Below are 14,554 nucleotides of genomic sequence, written 5' to 3'. Positions count from 1 at the left end.
ATTATAGTTTTTGGTATCTCACAATGATCACACAAAACAGTTGGATTCTTCCCTATAATGTGATGTGTGCTGTTTAGGTAAATATGTCCAATTCTCAGCCTGCTTATTGTTACTTGCTCTTTCTGTTTAGTTCCCCTACTTATACCTAGGCCTACTCCTTTTTTTGATTGAGTGTAAATGTCTCCCTTTTATTGCGTTATCCCAACACTATTGCCACTGTTAAATTACTTTTCTCCACACTGTGCCTTTTCCCTCAGATTTTGATAATTTAATATTGACTTCGACTTTTGACCGCCTCTTTTGCCAACCTGTCTGCTCTCTCATTTCCGAGGATACCTAAAAGCTATATGTTATCCCTGTCTAACCATTCTTAAGTTTTTAAACAAGGCTTCATAAAGAAGATCCTGATGGCCTCTGGCTGTACCTGACTTTATGCTTGCAATGGTTGAGACATAATCACTACAACTCTATCCTCAAGGACAATTTTACTAGCCAGCAAAAATGTGAAGTGTTCTGATTTTCATGTTAACTAACTTTTGTTGCTTTGATATGGAAGTAAATCTAAATATTGAGTGTAGTACCACCTCATATCAATATTTCAAATAAAATACAATAGGCTGAATGGATAGCCTAATGCATTTCTCCATACTATTTCTGGTAATGAATGGTTTGAAAAAAGCATCAAAATATAGAAGTAAATCTGTTTCATCAGATTTATATTTAATTTAATTTATTATATATAATATATTTATATATATTTCATCAGATTTAATAAAAATAGAAATATTGATATTAAGTGTAGTATCACCATGAGGTTGTACTACACTCAATATTGATATTTTATTTATTGTATATAAATAAAATTACAATAGGCTGAATGGATAGCCTAATGCATTTCTCCATACTATTTCTCCCCCAGGATGAATTGCAATAGCCTAATTATGGTTACTTTTGCACCATCATCAAAAACCTTTTGTCCATTAATTTATGACCAAAACTCATAAAACTAATGTCACTCCGATCAGCCTCAAGCGTACTTAATGTTTAGTGCTAATTAGCAAGTGTTAGCATGCTAATGATGGTAAACTTGTTAAATATTACTTGCCAAATATGTTAGATATGGCTGTAGACTTTTAGGTGTTGTTGCTAGATGTGTACTCAGCGGGACATTTCACACTTAAAACATTTATTTGTCAGTGCCCTCTGGTAGACAAACTATATAATAGGACACCATTTCTAAACTACCTCAAACATATATTGTCTTTTCTCTACAGCAAATCCTTGTTACTGAATGGCCTTCATATAAGCTGATAGATGTATATGAAAAAAGTTGCATGTGCTGTATTAAAGTGTTTAAAAGGAAGGTGTGATTAGGCTTAGGATTCTTGCCAAGCCACAAACTGAATTAGTAAACTGGATACTGAAACAGAACACATGCAGCTGTATCAGGACTGCCCTCGGAGCAACTACAAATGTGCACTTTCTAATATCGGTTTAATTCTTACAAATATTAAACAGCACAGTAGACCTTGTAGCGGTTCAAAATGATCAAAGCCTCTATTGAGTTATTGACATCATCTGATAGTAAAACAAACAAAAAATGTTACAATGCATGTCAAGCAACTATGACATCTTTAAATAGCATAATTATATAATTACAAAAGAAATATCACATACAATGACAGCAATGCATATCCACGAATCAAACAAATGCTGAAAATATATATGATAATAAATAATCCTAATTATAAGCACAAGAAAAATAAAGGGAGGGGGTGCGTCCATAATAACTTTAACTTCTGGGCCAAAATGCATGTTGTGATACACTCAAAGACTAAGCTATCACAGTTCTCTTACAGGCTGTTGCAAATACACTTAACAAAAAAGGCTATGCATCCTGGAACAGCATAGCACTCCAACAGGTGAGCTTTCAGGTAATTCGCAGAGATGCAAAGCTGAAAACTACACTTCAGTGCTCCACACAGCCTTTATGTAAAGAAGCAAGTGCTAAAACCAAACATAAAGACATCATGAAATGTCAAATTAAAGAATTACCTGAAATGGACCAGAAACTCGCTCTGTCTTGAAATAGGTTGACCGGCCACTTCGCTGTAGTTTTGTGTATATTGTACTTCAGAAAAAAATTACACAATAAGAAGGCTGCTTGCTGGACTAGAGCCATTCATTCATTTACACACTGAAAATGCCTGGTCTCACAATACTGACTTAGTCCCAATTTATATGTATCTTAGGTACAGTCTAAACTATACATTATCGTTCATATTTGAATGACCGAAACAGGCGAAACACGTTATGACAACAGAAGGATCTTGCGTTTGCTTTTGCAATTCTAGTGGCAACAGTTCCTAAAAGCATAAGGAATGCTTCTTTAAAAACAGCATACATCCCACATAACTTACATCATAAATAATTCCTTAAAAATAATGACCACAGCATGAATCTCTTACAGAAAAATCTACAGTGATGACAAAAATGGCCAGATCTTTCTGCTGTCAAAACAGAACTTTGACAGAAATGATGCCATTTAGAAAATAAAGAAAGTGTTATACATTTTCCTGTTTTTGCTGTGAGTTGCTTTTTGTACATCTATAACAATGCCCATTTTCTTTATATTGTAAATATCATGTTACATAAGGTGTCACCTCATGGGGTTCTGTATACATAACATTATACTGAAATAATGCCATTGACATGGAATATCGAAAACAAAACTGTAAAAACCAGGTACAAAAGGTACAATATAATCAAAGGACCACATGAAGAGGTGTGAAAAAGGCTTCAGTATTCACAGAAAAATATCAACTGAAGTAACTCACCGGACAAGAAGCGTCCTAAGTTTATATACATATGATAAGTAAATTGAAAATAGATTTTCCTCTCTGTACATAGCACTGTATTCTTTCATCTTAGTCTTACTTATTTACAAACTCCCGTTCTCGAGGTCTCCCTTGTCTTTCAGTTCTGTGTGGATCTAGTCAAGAGAGATAACGTCAGATATGGAGCCATAAATGGCTGCTGCCGCTGCAGCTTCCACAGAGGACCTCGACAATCCTGAGATGGTGTGGCTGTCCCTGTCCCTGTCTCTGTCTCGCTCTCTGTCTTTGTCGCGGTCCCGCAGACTGCTGGAAGACACCAAACTACTGGTGCTGCCACTGTTGCTGCCTCCATTGGTGGCTGCCAGCGTGCTGCTCCCTGGGGTGCCCGGCTGCTCACGTAACATCTGAGAGGAGCCGTAGGGCAGGAAACGGTTGAGGAGCAAGTCGTGGTCCTCTGAGGCTGATGCCGACGCAGCTGCTGCGGCAGCCATCACCATGTTGTAATGCTAACAGACATAAAATAGTTACCATTAACACAGCAACCAGACATAAACACACTACAGTATGACTGCCAAAGTTCAATTCTTTGCTTAAATATACCTGATTGTCGCCTTGGAGGAAGGAGAAGAAATTCAGATCTGTAAGAAAAGAAAGAGGGCTCAGTCCATTAACTTTATTCTGGATATACACTACCGATGTTTAGTTACAAATTGCTTCAACAAGCAACAAACATTACGTGTTCAAAGATAGGTTAGCTTGGATTTTGTCAAGTCTGTCTTAATAAAAATACTTGCATGGCTTATTAACATTGAGAGAATGATGTAATCATTCCTCGTGCCCATACTGGCTGTGTAACGATCCTTTCCCCCTTGAATTTTCGTCCCCATACTAACATGGACAGCAGTTGGAGCTGCAGCAGTGATATGACACCCAGCTCGTGGAGGACATTAAGGTATACTTCTTTAAAATCCTTAGAGCCAGATTGCTGCAATTTGAGTCACTTTCACTCCGATGTCCATCCAATTTGAATAAACATCCATAAATCTGTTTAAAAAATCATATAACTCCAAAAGAAAAGAAAACAAGTATTCCAGTGATAGTTGTCTGTACATCCATGGGGACATTGCAAACAAGAACAGCGAATACTTTGAATGGTGCCAATTTGCCCCGAAATTCTAGGAACTGTAGTTTAAAAATTAAAAAGCATGATTATCCCCAAAATTAAAGTAGGACAAATAATAATAATAATAATAATAGTAGGAGTTACAAGGTGTTATGGGAACGCAGTTGTCTTAATTTTGCCTGAGGGGGGCCCACAGTGACTTTGAAAACTCCAGCTGAAAGAGATCAGGGACATTATCCGCAGTCATTAAGCTAATATGAGGCTTCAGCAGACTGAGTTAGTCAAATCCAGCGGGTGTCTTCATGACCAGGCTTACTGCTGAGGATTGTCCCAGCAACAAGTCTACACACGACTAGGACATAATCCTTCACCACATCTCAGGAAGTAACCACTGTTTGAGGAAACATAAAGACAGATTTTGCACCACAAATACTATAACTTTAAAAGATACCCAATTGATTCAGCTGACTCAGACTGCTGAAGCATCATGTTAGCTTCAGCTGAAGACAACCAGTTTGGACAGGACAAATAGATACTGGGTTAACATATGGGCATGTGATTATTGTACTGAGGCAGACTTAACAAAAATTTAAATCTTTCCTTTAAGGCGAGACAGGTGTACCTGGCAGGTCACTAGTTGTGTGATAATAGTGGCGATAGTCCTGGATAAGAGGTGGAGGGGGAGGAATGTAGCTGGTCTCCACAGGGGGCATGCTGGGAGCTCTGCTTACAGGTGAGGCCTGGCTGTGTAGGTTCAGTACTCTGAGAGGAGACAAAAGAAGTAACACGACAGAGCTGAGCACAAAGTTCCCAAACATTCATTTGTTCATGATGATCTAACTTCCTGTTTGTGGTTTGGAGACTCACCCCTTGTTTGGAGGTGGAGAGACGGGTGACACCGAGGGACAGGCCCTTTTAGGAGGCGGCTCATCGTCTAGCTCATCCTCAGAGGAGCTATCCAGTGTCAGGTCAATCACATCAACTTTCTTACTGTTGTCATTGGATGATCCCCGTTTCTGCTCACGCGTTTCTGTTCGAGACGAATCTACAAACCAACAGTTAACTCACACTGTGCTCACAGATCACAATGAATGCGTTCACTTGAAGAATCTGAAATGTACGAGCTACATACCGCTGTCTACACCATTGTACGAAGCAGACACCTCCTGCACCTCTTTCTTCGACCTCATGGGGGACCAGTTTCCATCTTCTTTGAACTGGATTTCATCACAGTCAGAACAGCTATTCAAGATTTCCATGAACAACCTATGAAAACAGCATGACATTTTAACACAGTTTGGCAACTTTGCAACCAGAATTACATAAGCTTTTAGTACTTCATCATCCCTTAAAAACGTATATTTTGGATATACAGTGTTATGGGCACTTTTTAAAGCTGCAATTTATCTGGGCCATCAGCAATAGATCCATGAGTTTGAAGACTTATCAGATGCCAAAACAACTGCTCAGTGCTATATAATACCATGAAGAAGGATTTTCTGTTAACAGCTTTCACAGCTGCAATTATTTCATGCTACTTCTCAAAAGTCATAAGGTAGGAATGTGTGACGTGTTGTGCTCACCCGTCAATAATGAGGTGCTCATACGGTGCCTTCTTGTCACAGACTGGACACACCCAGGTCGGCTTCTTCTCATTCATTTGGATATAAAGTGTTGCATCGAAGCACTGAAGGTGAGAACATGTTATCGCTCTGCAAGGAATTGTCAGCCTCATCTTCCCCAGCTTTAAAACAAAAAACACAAAATAAATGTCACTTCTCAGTACTACATTAAATACTGCACCAGTTAGTTTTATAGTGACAGAATATTGTAGAACAAAGCAACGTTCTAATTAAGTACACAGTAGGGGTGTGACAAGACACTCAGCTCACGAGACGAGACACGATATTGGGCTCACGAGAACGAGACAAGATTTTAACACTATTTTAAAGAAAACTTCAATGACGAAATATGACTGGAAAAATAGTCTTTTATTCAATTGAAAGTCATGAAAAAAACCGAGCACTGTGAAAGGTTTTGCCACAAACTCAAATGGCTTCTCTCCTGTAGAACTAACCTCTTCAGACCTAATAAGTGCAGCGTTTCCACCGGGAATTAGGGATGCACCGAATATTCGGCCACCGAAGATTTTCGGCCCAAAAGGGCATTTTCGGTTTTCGGCCGAAATACCTTTATCACCGAAACAATACGGCCGAAAATGTTGTGATGACGCAAACAGAAAACGCGACCTACACGTGTGTCAGTACCCGATCCGTTCCACCTGCAAAGCGTCTCCTCCTAAGCAAAGAGTGGCGACGGACCCACGGAGTGAAAACAATGAAAAGTACGCTCTTAGAGTAGATCTGTCAGCACACGCTTCAGTGAGATCTATTCAGATCCTGTGCACTTCATCGCGACTGTACTTGATCCGCGCTATAAAGACCATTACCTGGATGGCGGAAATAAAGCAGGGCGCACGAAATATGATCCAGGCAGCGATGGAGCGGAGAACCCGCGGGAGACGGAGACGGAAGCGGCCAGCCGCAGGAGATCAGAGCGCAGAAAAAAGACTTGTCTCTCTGCACCAGATGAGGGGCATGCACCCTCGTTGTCTGATATGTTCAGTGAAATCCTGCAAGAAAGTGCCTCATTAATAATAATAATAATAATAATAATAATAACAATAGGTAAGCTATTCTGTTCTTAGGCTACTGTATACTGTTTGTGACTATCAGATTGTAGCCATATTTCTGCTAGATATTTTTTTAATTAAACTTTAATATTAATTTATACAATTGCAATGCCTTGATTTTAGTAAAGTTAGTACACAGTCATAGCCATAAATGCAATGGTACTAATAATTGGCTTAATTTCTTTCGGTGTTTCGGTTTCGGTTTTGGTTTCCTCTTTTTTCGGTTTTCGGTTTCGGCCAAGAATTTTCATTTCGGTGCATCACTACCGGGAATCCAAAATGCTGCCACACAAACGACTTAAAAGTGGCAGGTAGGGTTGGGTACCATTCACATTTTTACAGGTACCTGAAATTCGGTGTCGGTACTCAACAGTACCTTTTTCTGGTACTTTCCCTCTTTAATAACAAAAAATGTATTTCAGTTGTGAAAATAATTCCGAACCTATTTAATTCTTATTTGTATATTTTTACACACCACACAAAATAAAACACCGCCCTCTCCCCTCACAAACCCACACCTACAACCTATTAAATCAAATCATTATTAATTTCATACACTGAACTGTAACGTTTCTTCTTGTATCTTTTTCTATTTTAGCCCGTTTTATTTTCATAACAGTTTTTAAATTGCTCTTTAAAAAAGGTCCCATGGCATGAAAATTTCACTTTATGAGGGATTTGCGTTCCCCTAGCCTGCCTATGGTCCCCCAGTGGCTAGAAATGGTGATAAGTGTAAACCGAGCCCTGGGTATCCTGCTCTGCCTTTGAGAAAATGAAAGCTCAGATGGGCCGATCTGGAATCTTGCTCCTTATGAGGTCATAAGGAGCAAGGTTACCTCCCCTTTCCCTGCTTTGCCCACCAAGAGAATTTGGCCCACCCATGAGAGAGAGACATCATGGCTTTCAAAATGGCAGTTGGTCAAAGCCACACCCCCACCTTGCCCCTCCCTCTCTCCTCCTCAATAGCTACAGACACAGAAATGGCACATCCTAAGGAAAGCTCATTGTGGGCCTGGCTCCAGTGGCTGTAATTCTGCACCAAGGCAGAATTTCGGGAAAGAGACTTCAGATACAGTATTAGGGGACCACTAAGGTCTATATAAAAGCATCCAAAGAGCACCATGTCATGGGACCTTTAATGTTTTATGTAAAGCACTTTGAATTGCTCTGTTGCTGAAATGTGCTATAAATAAAGTTGCCTTGCCCTACAACCTCCAGCCTGTCAGTCTGTAACCAGGTCATAGTGAACAATGTTGTACCTGTCTGTCTCGGAAGTGTAACTAAAGTTAACTGCACTGTGATCTTGCCATTTAATTATATTCCAGCAAACACTGTCTGCACTTTGAAGTTTAAAAAAACCTTAACCACACTTGTGACTGCTTTACCAGCACTGTCGTGACTCACTTTGACCTGAACGCTGCAGATGCAACGTAACGTTAGTCCCGCTCCGACGAGATCTCGTCACACCTCTAGTATACAGTATATGGCAGTACAATAGGAAGTACTTTTTGCACAATAAAATACAGGTCTAGGGGACTTTAAAAAATCCCTCTGTAATTAAAATTGTCCATTCATTTCTAGATCTGTCAATAGGCTAATTGACTAACTGGTTGTATAGGTGTTCTGCAGACTTCCAATTATACTTCTCACAAAATAACTACAATACTACTTTTTTAGTTGAGCAGTATAGTGGAGTATTTACAGGACACAGGAGAGAGACTCGTAGACTGGTGGTGGCGATCTCACTCTCTGGATCAGCTGTTAATTTCTCTTTGACTGTGAGAAAGAAAAAGATAAACACAAAGATTAAATACAAGTATTCTGACGGTTTAAGCTAATTGTGCTAATGTTAATTTGTTTAACAAGACCCCAAAACTCCCTCACGATTAATCTTTCATCATATGATGGATGCATGAAAAATTTAAGTTCTATGTGTGAGCAAAAGTGCAGTGGAAAAACATATGTTCAAAGGAGTAAAGGAACCTTTTCAAGGAATCTTTAAGAAACTGAGGAACTTTGCAGAACTAACCCTTCTTTTTTGGGGTCCTAAATTGAATTCCTGGGACTCACAAGTTGTTGTTACTATGTGGTCAAACAGGCCACAAAAATGCACAGTAGTTACTATATGACAGAAGATCATTTATGTGATCGTCTTTTACTTATAGATGTAGGGCAAACACGTGTTGCATGGTCTATGTTTTTACTACAAAATCTAGAGGCAACTTACTCAGAGCTCTTGAGTGGTCGGGGTTCCTAATTCCTTTGGCCCGTAGTCTTTGCAACAACACAGCAGATGACTGCTGTCTTACCAGATAAACAGCCATGGAAAAACTCTGACAAAACAAAGATAAAATAATGAGCGAAACAAGTTACACTGAGGTGACTTAAGTCCTCTTTAATGGCCTATGATGCTTGATTTCTAAAGCTTTGCCTGGAACTTCCTACCCTCCCAATTTCTGAAGTCCACGACACCACAATTGTGTTGGGGACTGTGGTGGACAGTCGGACAAGAGAGGTTATGTTGATGGGACGACTGGGCCTTTTTGGTTCAACTCCATTTTTGGTTGGGGGAAGATATCCCTGCAGACCAAACATCAAACATCAGCGGCCTTGACTCTCAGTAACTGGTGGTGTGATACACAGAAAATATGACGATATACTCACCGGGAGATTACAAGGTTTGCCGTTCACCTTCACACACAGATTAGGGGGGAAATGATCCTCCTGGGGACAGCTTGTCTCCGATAAACAAAATCTGAAAATGAAGAAAACAAATGACAGAAGCAGTAAGATCAAATGTTGAGGGACAAATGTTAAAAGCAATTTGTTTCTGTAAAGTTGCCACTTTCACAAAAAGGTTGGCTTGCTTATTTTACCATTTCAGTTCTGTCAAGTACAGCCATCTCCATCTATGATATAGGAGAGCACCTCTTAAAGGATGGCATTCATCCATACAGTGAATATTTTATTATGCAACTAAGAAAAACATCAGTTTTTGTTAACGTTATTTAATGTTTTTGTCAAGTTAAACAATGCCAACAAAGTGTGCCTGTTTGGTTCAATTGTTTTAAAGTAAGGTTATTGTAAGGTAAAAAAAACGCTTGCATGTAAGCTATCAAAAAAACTATAATCCTGGAATTAAACAGCAAACTAACTATTAATCATATTGGTTTATATATTGTCTAATAATACGTCTGCACTTTTTTTTTTTTTAAATGGCTCAACTTCATTGTGAATAAAAACTTCTGCATCCAGGAGACAAGAGTCCCTGCATTCTTCACTCCACAATTCAAAACATTAATTTTGATTCCTTTCTCATTTATCAACACCTAGAACTGTAAATTTAGGTTAAAGTTACAACTTGGGTGAGGGATTTAACTTCTTATATCTGAATCTGAAAGTCAGACTAAATCACTAAGAAGAAAAACTGAAAGACTGAAATGACATGATATGATATGACATGATATGACATGATATGACAAGTGACAAAACTATTTCTGTTTGCTTCAAAACTAAGGAGCTAAACGCAGACCCATCACTTAACGCAAATATACTTAATCAAAAGAGAATGTTTTTATGCTCTGTAGACATACCTTAACTGAACTTGAACAGCAAAGTCACATTTGGTCCCAGATATGTCCCTAAAGAATTAAAAGAAAGTCAGATCAGGCTGATCAAAAGTTTCACATTCAATTTAATAACAACTTTAAATCATGTAAACAGTACAAAAATAGTTTGGTAGTTTCAATGCTTTTACAGTATTATTTCTTCTTCTCTTTCATCTCTTACCAGATAGCTTTCTCACTTACATGGAGCTGCTGATCTGTTGAACTTGCTGTGGTGTTAATGCAAAGGCATAACATGCTTCCTGGAACCGCTGACTGTTGTCTGAGGCTACGAAAAATAAACGAGGAACAGAACATGACAGTCAGAATCACTAGGCCCTAATGTCAACTCAAACTGAAATTTTACTGAACATGGTTTTGACAAGTCATGGCTCAGACATCTAAATGTTATTGCTACACACACAGCAGATCACAAAGTGGTTGACTCACCCAGGCTAGTTGGCTTAATTAGCTCATCCAGAACGTCATAGAATGGCAATCTCTGGAGCTTGACATCAGGGTGTACAGGGTGCAGGGCGGAGGGGAGGTGAGGCAGACTCAGCTCATGCTTGGGCCCGAGTAAAGAAACAGGCAGCAGAGGCGATGGGGAACCGTGGCTGTCAAATCCCAGCTGAGCGAGGCCGGCGGGCAGGCTGGAGGCAGAATGAACACCGGGTAGAGCCAGGTCGACTGGCGAAACCATTTTGGTTGGGAAGCGTCGTCTGTAGAGCTCTTTGATCTTCATCTGCACAGCAGGACTGCAACCAGCCTTGAGTAAGTGAAGAGCTTTGGTCAAAAGTTCGTGTTTGCGCCCGTGCTTATTCCGTCCTGCATACCCCAACAACACTTGAAGCTCCGAAACTCGAAGGCTCATTACCATTTGCTGGTAAAAAAAGAAGAGTGTGAAAAATTGTCTATTAAACATTTTTTTCATATTCTGATGAAAAGAAACAAGTTTCCTTTTCTCATTTCAGACTTCATCATTTAAAATGTTATTATTAAAGCATGTCTGATTTATTTCTTTACATCATTAAAAACCCTTCACTAGCTTGCAAATCGTCCACATCCATAACATTTTCATTTTTGAGACAGGCTTGGAGCAGAAAGATTTTTACAGTTTCTTTGGCCTTTGTTCGGCTAGTATCTAAATAAAAGACCAACATGAAGAGCTTCATCATACAGTATAATTAACAAACACATCCACTCTGAGATGACTTTGGCAGAGATGGCCCTTTGGCTAGAAGCAGAAAACGCACATCACTTCTACTGATTCTACTATTTAAGGTTTTAATCCTCATCACCTCATGCTGCAAGTATTAATACAGAGTAAGGCTGTGCAATTAATCAAATTTTGATCGTGATTTAAATTTAGGCTCCTAACAATCACAAAAACAATGTAATCAAGAAAAATTATTATTTTGTACATTACACTGCAAGTAAAAAAAAAATAAAAAAAAAGGAGTAAAACTCTTATTTTGTCTTGTGTTTTGAAGGGGAATTCAAAAAGGTTCAACGGGAAAAGTATTAAGGGAAATTTCACAGTTCAAAGTGTTTTCACTCTTTTTTAAGTTCAATAAATGCAACATCTTTCCAATGGTTAATGAGTAATCTTGTTAAATAATCATGATTTCAATATTGACCAAAATAGTGGTTATGATTTCTTCCATAATGGAGCAGCACTAATACAGGGTGTGGAAACAATAACATGAGTATCTGTACAAAATAAAGGAATCCAATACACCAGACTTTTTCTTCAGACAGTGTCAGATAGGGATGCTCCCTCTTAGTCGATTAGTCGACTAATCGGTCGTTTTGGTCTTAGTCAACTTAGATTTCTTTAGTCGATTAGTCATGTTTTATGCTTTTTTCATGCTGAATGACTTGTTTCCAAGAAACGTTCGAGCACATTTCTGGTAAACAAAAGAATTAAAGTGGTGCTTTTGCATGACTCTTTGTGGAGAAACTCAGATTTACAGATCTGTCAATTAAATCAACTAATCGATTAGTCGATACAATTGAATGAGTGTTAGTCGACTAAGAATTTCTTCAATCGAGCACAGCCCTAGTGTCAGAGAGGTGTTTTTAAGAAGATTGTTGTGATGTTGTATTAGGTAGCTCTGTTATTTTGTTGTAGTAACATAATACAATCTAATGACACAGGTTGTTTTGTTCTTAACAAAATTCATCCTACAGTGTAATGCAGTCAAATAAAGCAAAACCATAAATTACAATAGAACTGGATCAACACCTGTGGCATAGAAGCAAAGAAAACAAAACATTTTCATGTCCACAAAAGTAGGGCTTCCATTGTATTATGTTATACTATATTGTAGAGGTACATGTGTTCTTAGGTCCACCATATGTAAAGTCATCTTTTGTGAATGTGTGTAAACGCTGCGATGTGGCCCCACACACGAATGCAACATTTAATGACACTTAATGGCATTAAAAAGACAACCTGCATAGATAAGCAAATGTTAATGGCAATCCACTAAATCAGTCAAGGTCATCTATGTGTTAATTGAGGAGCCCAATTAGGACTCAATGTGGAACTGCAAAAGGTAAATATTTCAGCAACTGTAAACATCCGGATGACGCTTGAAATGTGGCCGGTTAGTAAAATGTGATGTCCCATACCACCGGATATAAGTGGTACATTTAGATATATTCAATAAATGAGCTGAACGTTGATTTTGAATGCCTTTTGTACCATATAGAAATAATACAGCTCATGTGAGGCAAAGAAGTGTCAACAGTGCAGAGATTCGTTCAGGAAGGGAGCAGATCAAAACGAAAACATTTCACAAGGGGTGTTTTCTGTCAATTAATAATAAATTACTAACATTATATGAGTAGAATAATGCCGGTTTAATCTGACTGAAACAAAAATGAATGTTACAGTATTTATTTATCTAGGGTGTTTGAACAATTATCTCAAACATGAGTTACATTACATTACAGCTAACCATACTATAATGGCTATATTTCGTGGACTACCATCCTTCACATTACATCGGAAATAACGCTAATGGAAGCTGCGCTTATCTTCCAGGGAATAGACAGAGCCCACTTTTAAACAGACATTGCGGTCCTCCCGGCGAACTATTAACAATGTCAGGTGGTTAATACTACAGTGCCGTTGGGTACAAAACGTTGACATGAAAGTGTTTTTCACATTTGACTAAAAGCGATATGTGGCCTTATGTGCAGGTGAGCAAAGGCAGCCTAACGGGACGTCGGCAACAATAACAAAGCTAGCTAATGCTAGCGGGCTAGCCAGCCAGCTAACAGTTTGTCCTGTCTCCACTGCTCTCCTGTTTTGGTATTATATGCTTTGATACCAACATTCATCGGGTCTCTACTGTCAAGTAATAATGGTTCTATGATTTGAAATTCCCAAACTCACTGTGTGAAACGTCTATTTGTCAAGCTAATGCAGGGGCTCACTTTACCTTCAGTTCCGCATTTTCCGCCATCTTGTTACATTAGCTACGCATGCGCAAAAGCCATCCTCAAGGGACAGAGCAAAATTCTAAATTGTGTGTCGCTTCTTCGCCGCGGACAGCAGGGGGCGCTACCGCAACACAATACCAAAGAGGACTACACATGGAACGTCAAGGGTATAGTTTTTGTCGGACCAACAATCCAAAACAGAAATAGCGTGCATTTAATATTCAGTAATATATAACAGAGAAAAGTAAAAAATCATCATATTTATGAAACGAGCAAATCTTTGCCAGTTGTGCTTGGTAAATTACTTGAACGATTAATTGATTATCAAGCACGGCCATGAATGTTCTGTAATGACTAATAAAATTATGGATTAATCGTTGCAGCCCTAGATAAAAAATAGATAGGCCTAAAAAAAAGAAGAAACACAATTTTACTAGCCTATATCGAGCCTACCTAACCAGTCCGTTTTATTTTGGTGTTTTTGTATTCCAGCAAAACAAAATTCCTCAAACAAATGAAATGGTATTCCAGTGGTAGGCCAAGGCATTAAAAGGTTTAAGGGATGTCAAATCGGGCTCTGGGAACTTGTGTTGGAATATTTCCCACTATTTCTGACATTCTATAGTCTAAATCAATTGATCAAATAGGCTACATATTGACAGTGAAAATAACAATTAGTTGCATTTTTCGTAAGGTGCAACAGAGAGAAAAAAAAGTGTGTTTTTTCATCTTTTTTGGTGCTAATCAAACAGACTAGTGACAGGTGAAAGTTGTGCATGAATTCAAAGGCAGATAACATTTACTGCTTCTCCTAATGGTAAAATGATTAGGCCAAGCCTATTAA

The 14,554-nt window shown here is 38.7% G+C and overlaps 1 protein-coding gene across 1 annotated transcript; it reads right to left on the bottom strand.

Annotated features, from left to right (window-relative positions):
* Positions 1-1,477: 1,477 nt before the first annotated feature.
* On the bottom strand, positions 1,478-13,733 carry pias1b (protein inhibitor of activated STAT, 1b). The gene is made up of 14 exons (XM_039809535.1): positions 13,710-13,733; positions 10,708-11,140; positions 10,462-10,546; positions 10,246-10,293; positions 9,317-9,407; positions 9,098-9,232; positions 8,880-8,985; positions 8,355-8,428; positions 5,544-5,704; positions 5,093-5,226; positions 4,828-5,005; positions 4,583-4,722; positions 3,438-3,475; positions 1,478-3,343 (listed from the first exon to the last, which is right to left on the bottom strand). The coding sequence occupies exons 1-14, from the start codon at positions 13,731-13,733 to the stop codon at positions 2,993-2,995; spliced, it is 1,998 nt and encodes a 665-aa protein (XP_039665469.1). The 3' UTR covers positions 1,478-2,992.
* Between the last annotated feature and the right edge of the window lie 821 nt (positions 13,734-14,554).

This window comes from Perca fluviatilis, chromosome 8, assembly GCF_010015445.1.
Source record: "Perca fluviatilis chromosome 8, GENO_Pfluv_1.0, whole genome shotgun sequence".
NCBI lineage: Eukaryota > Metazoa > Chordata > Actinopteri > Perciformes > Percidae > Perca > Perca fluviatilis.
Note: the sequence above shows the minus strand (reverse complement) of the source record. Positions and strands in the feature narration are given on the sequence as shown.

Excerpts from the sequence above, each read along its gene's own strand:
- pias1b (XM_039809535.1), bottom strand. The coding sequence starts at position 13,733 with ATGGCGGAAAATGCGGAACTGAAG. Across the intron at positions 4,723-4,827 it reads TCTCCACCTCCAAACAAGGG|AGTACTGAACCTACACAGCC; the intron begins GTGAGTCTCCAA and ends GTCTCCTCTCAG. Across the intron at positions 3,476-4,582 it reads CACAACTAGTGACCTGCCAG|ATCTGAATTTCTTCTCCTTC; the intron begins GTACACCTGTCT and ends CTTTTCTTACAG.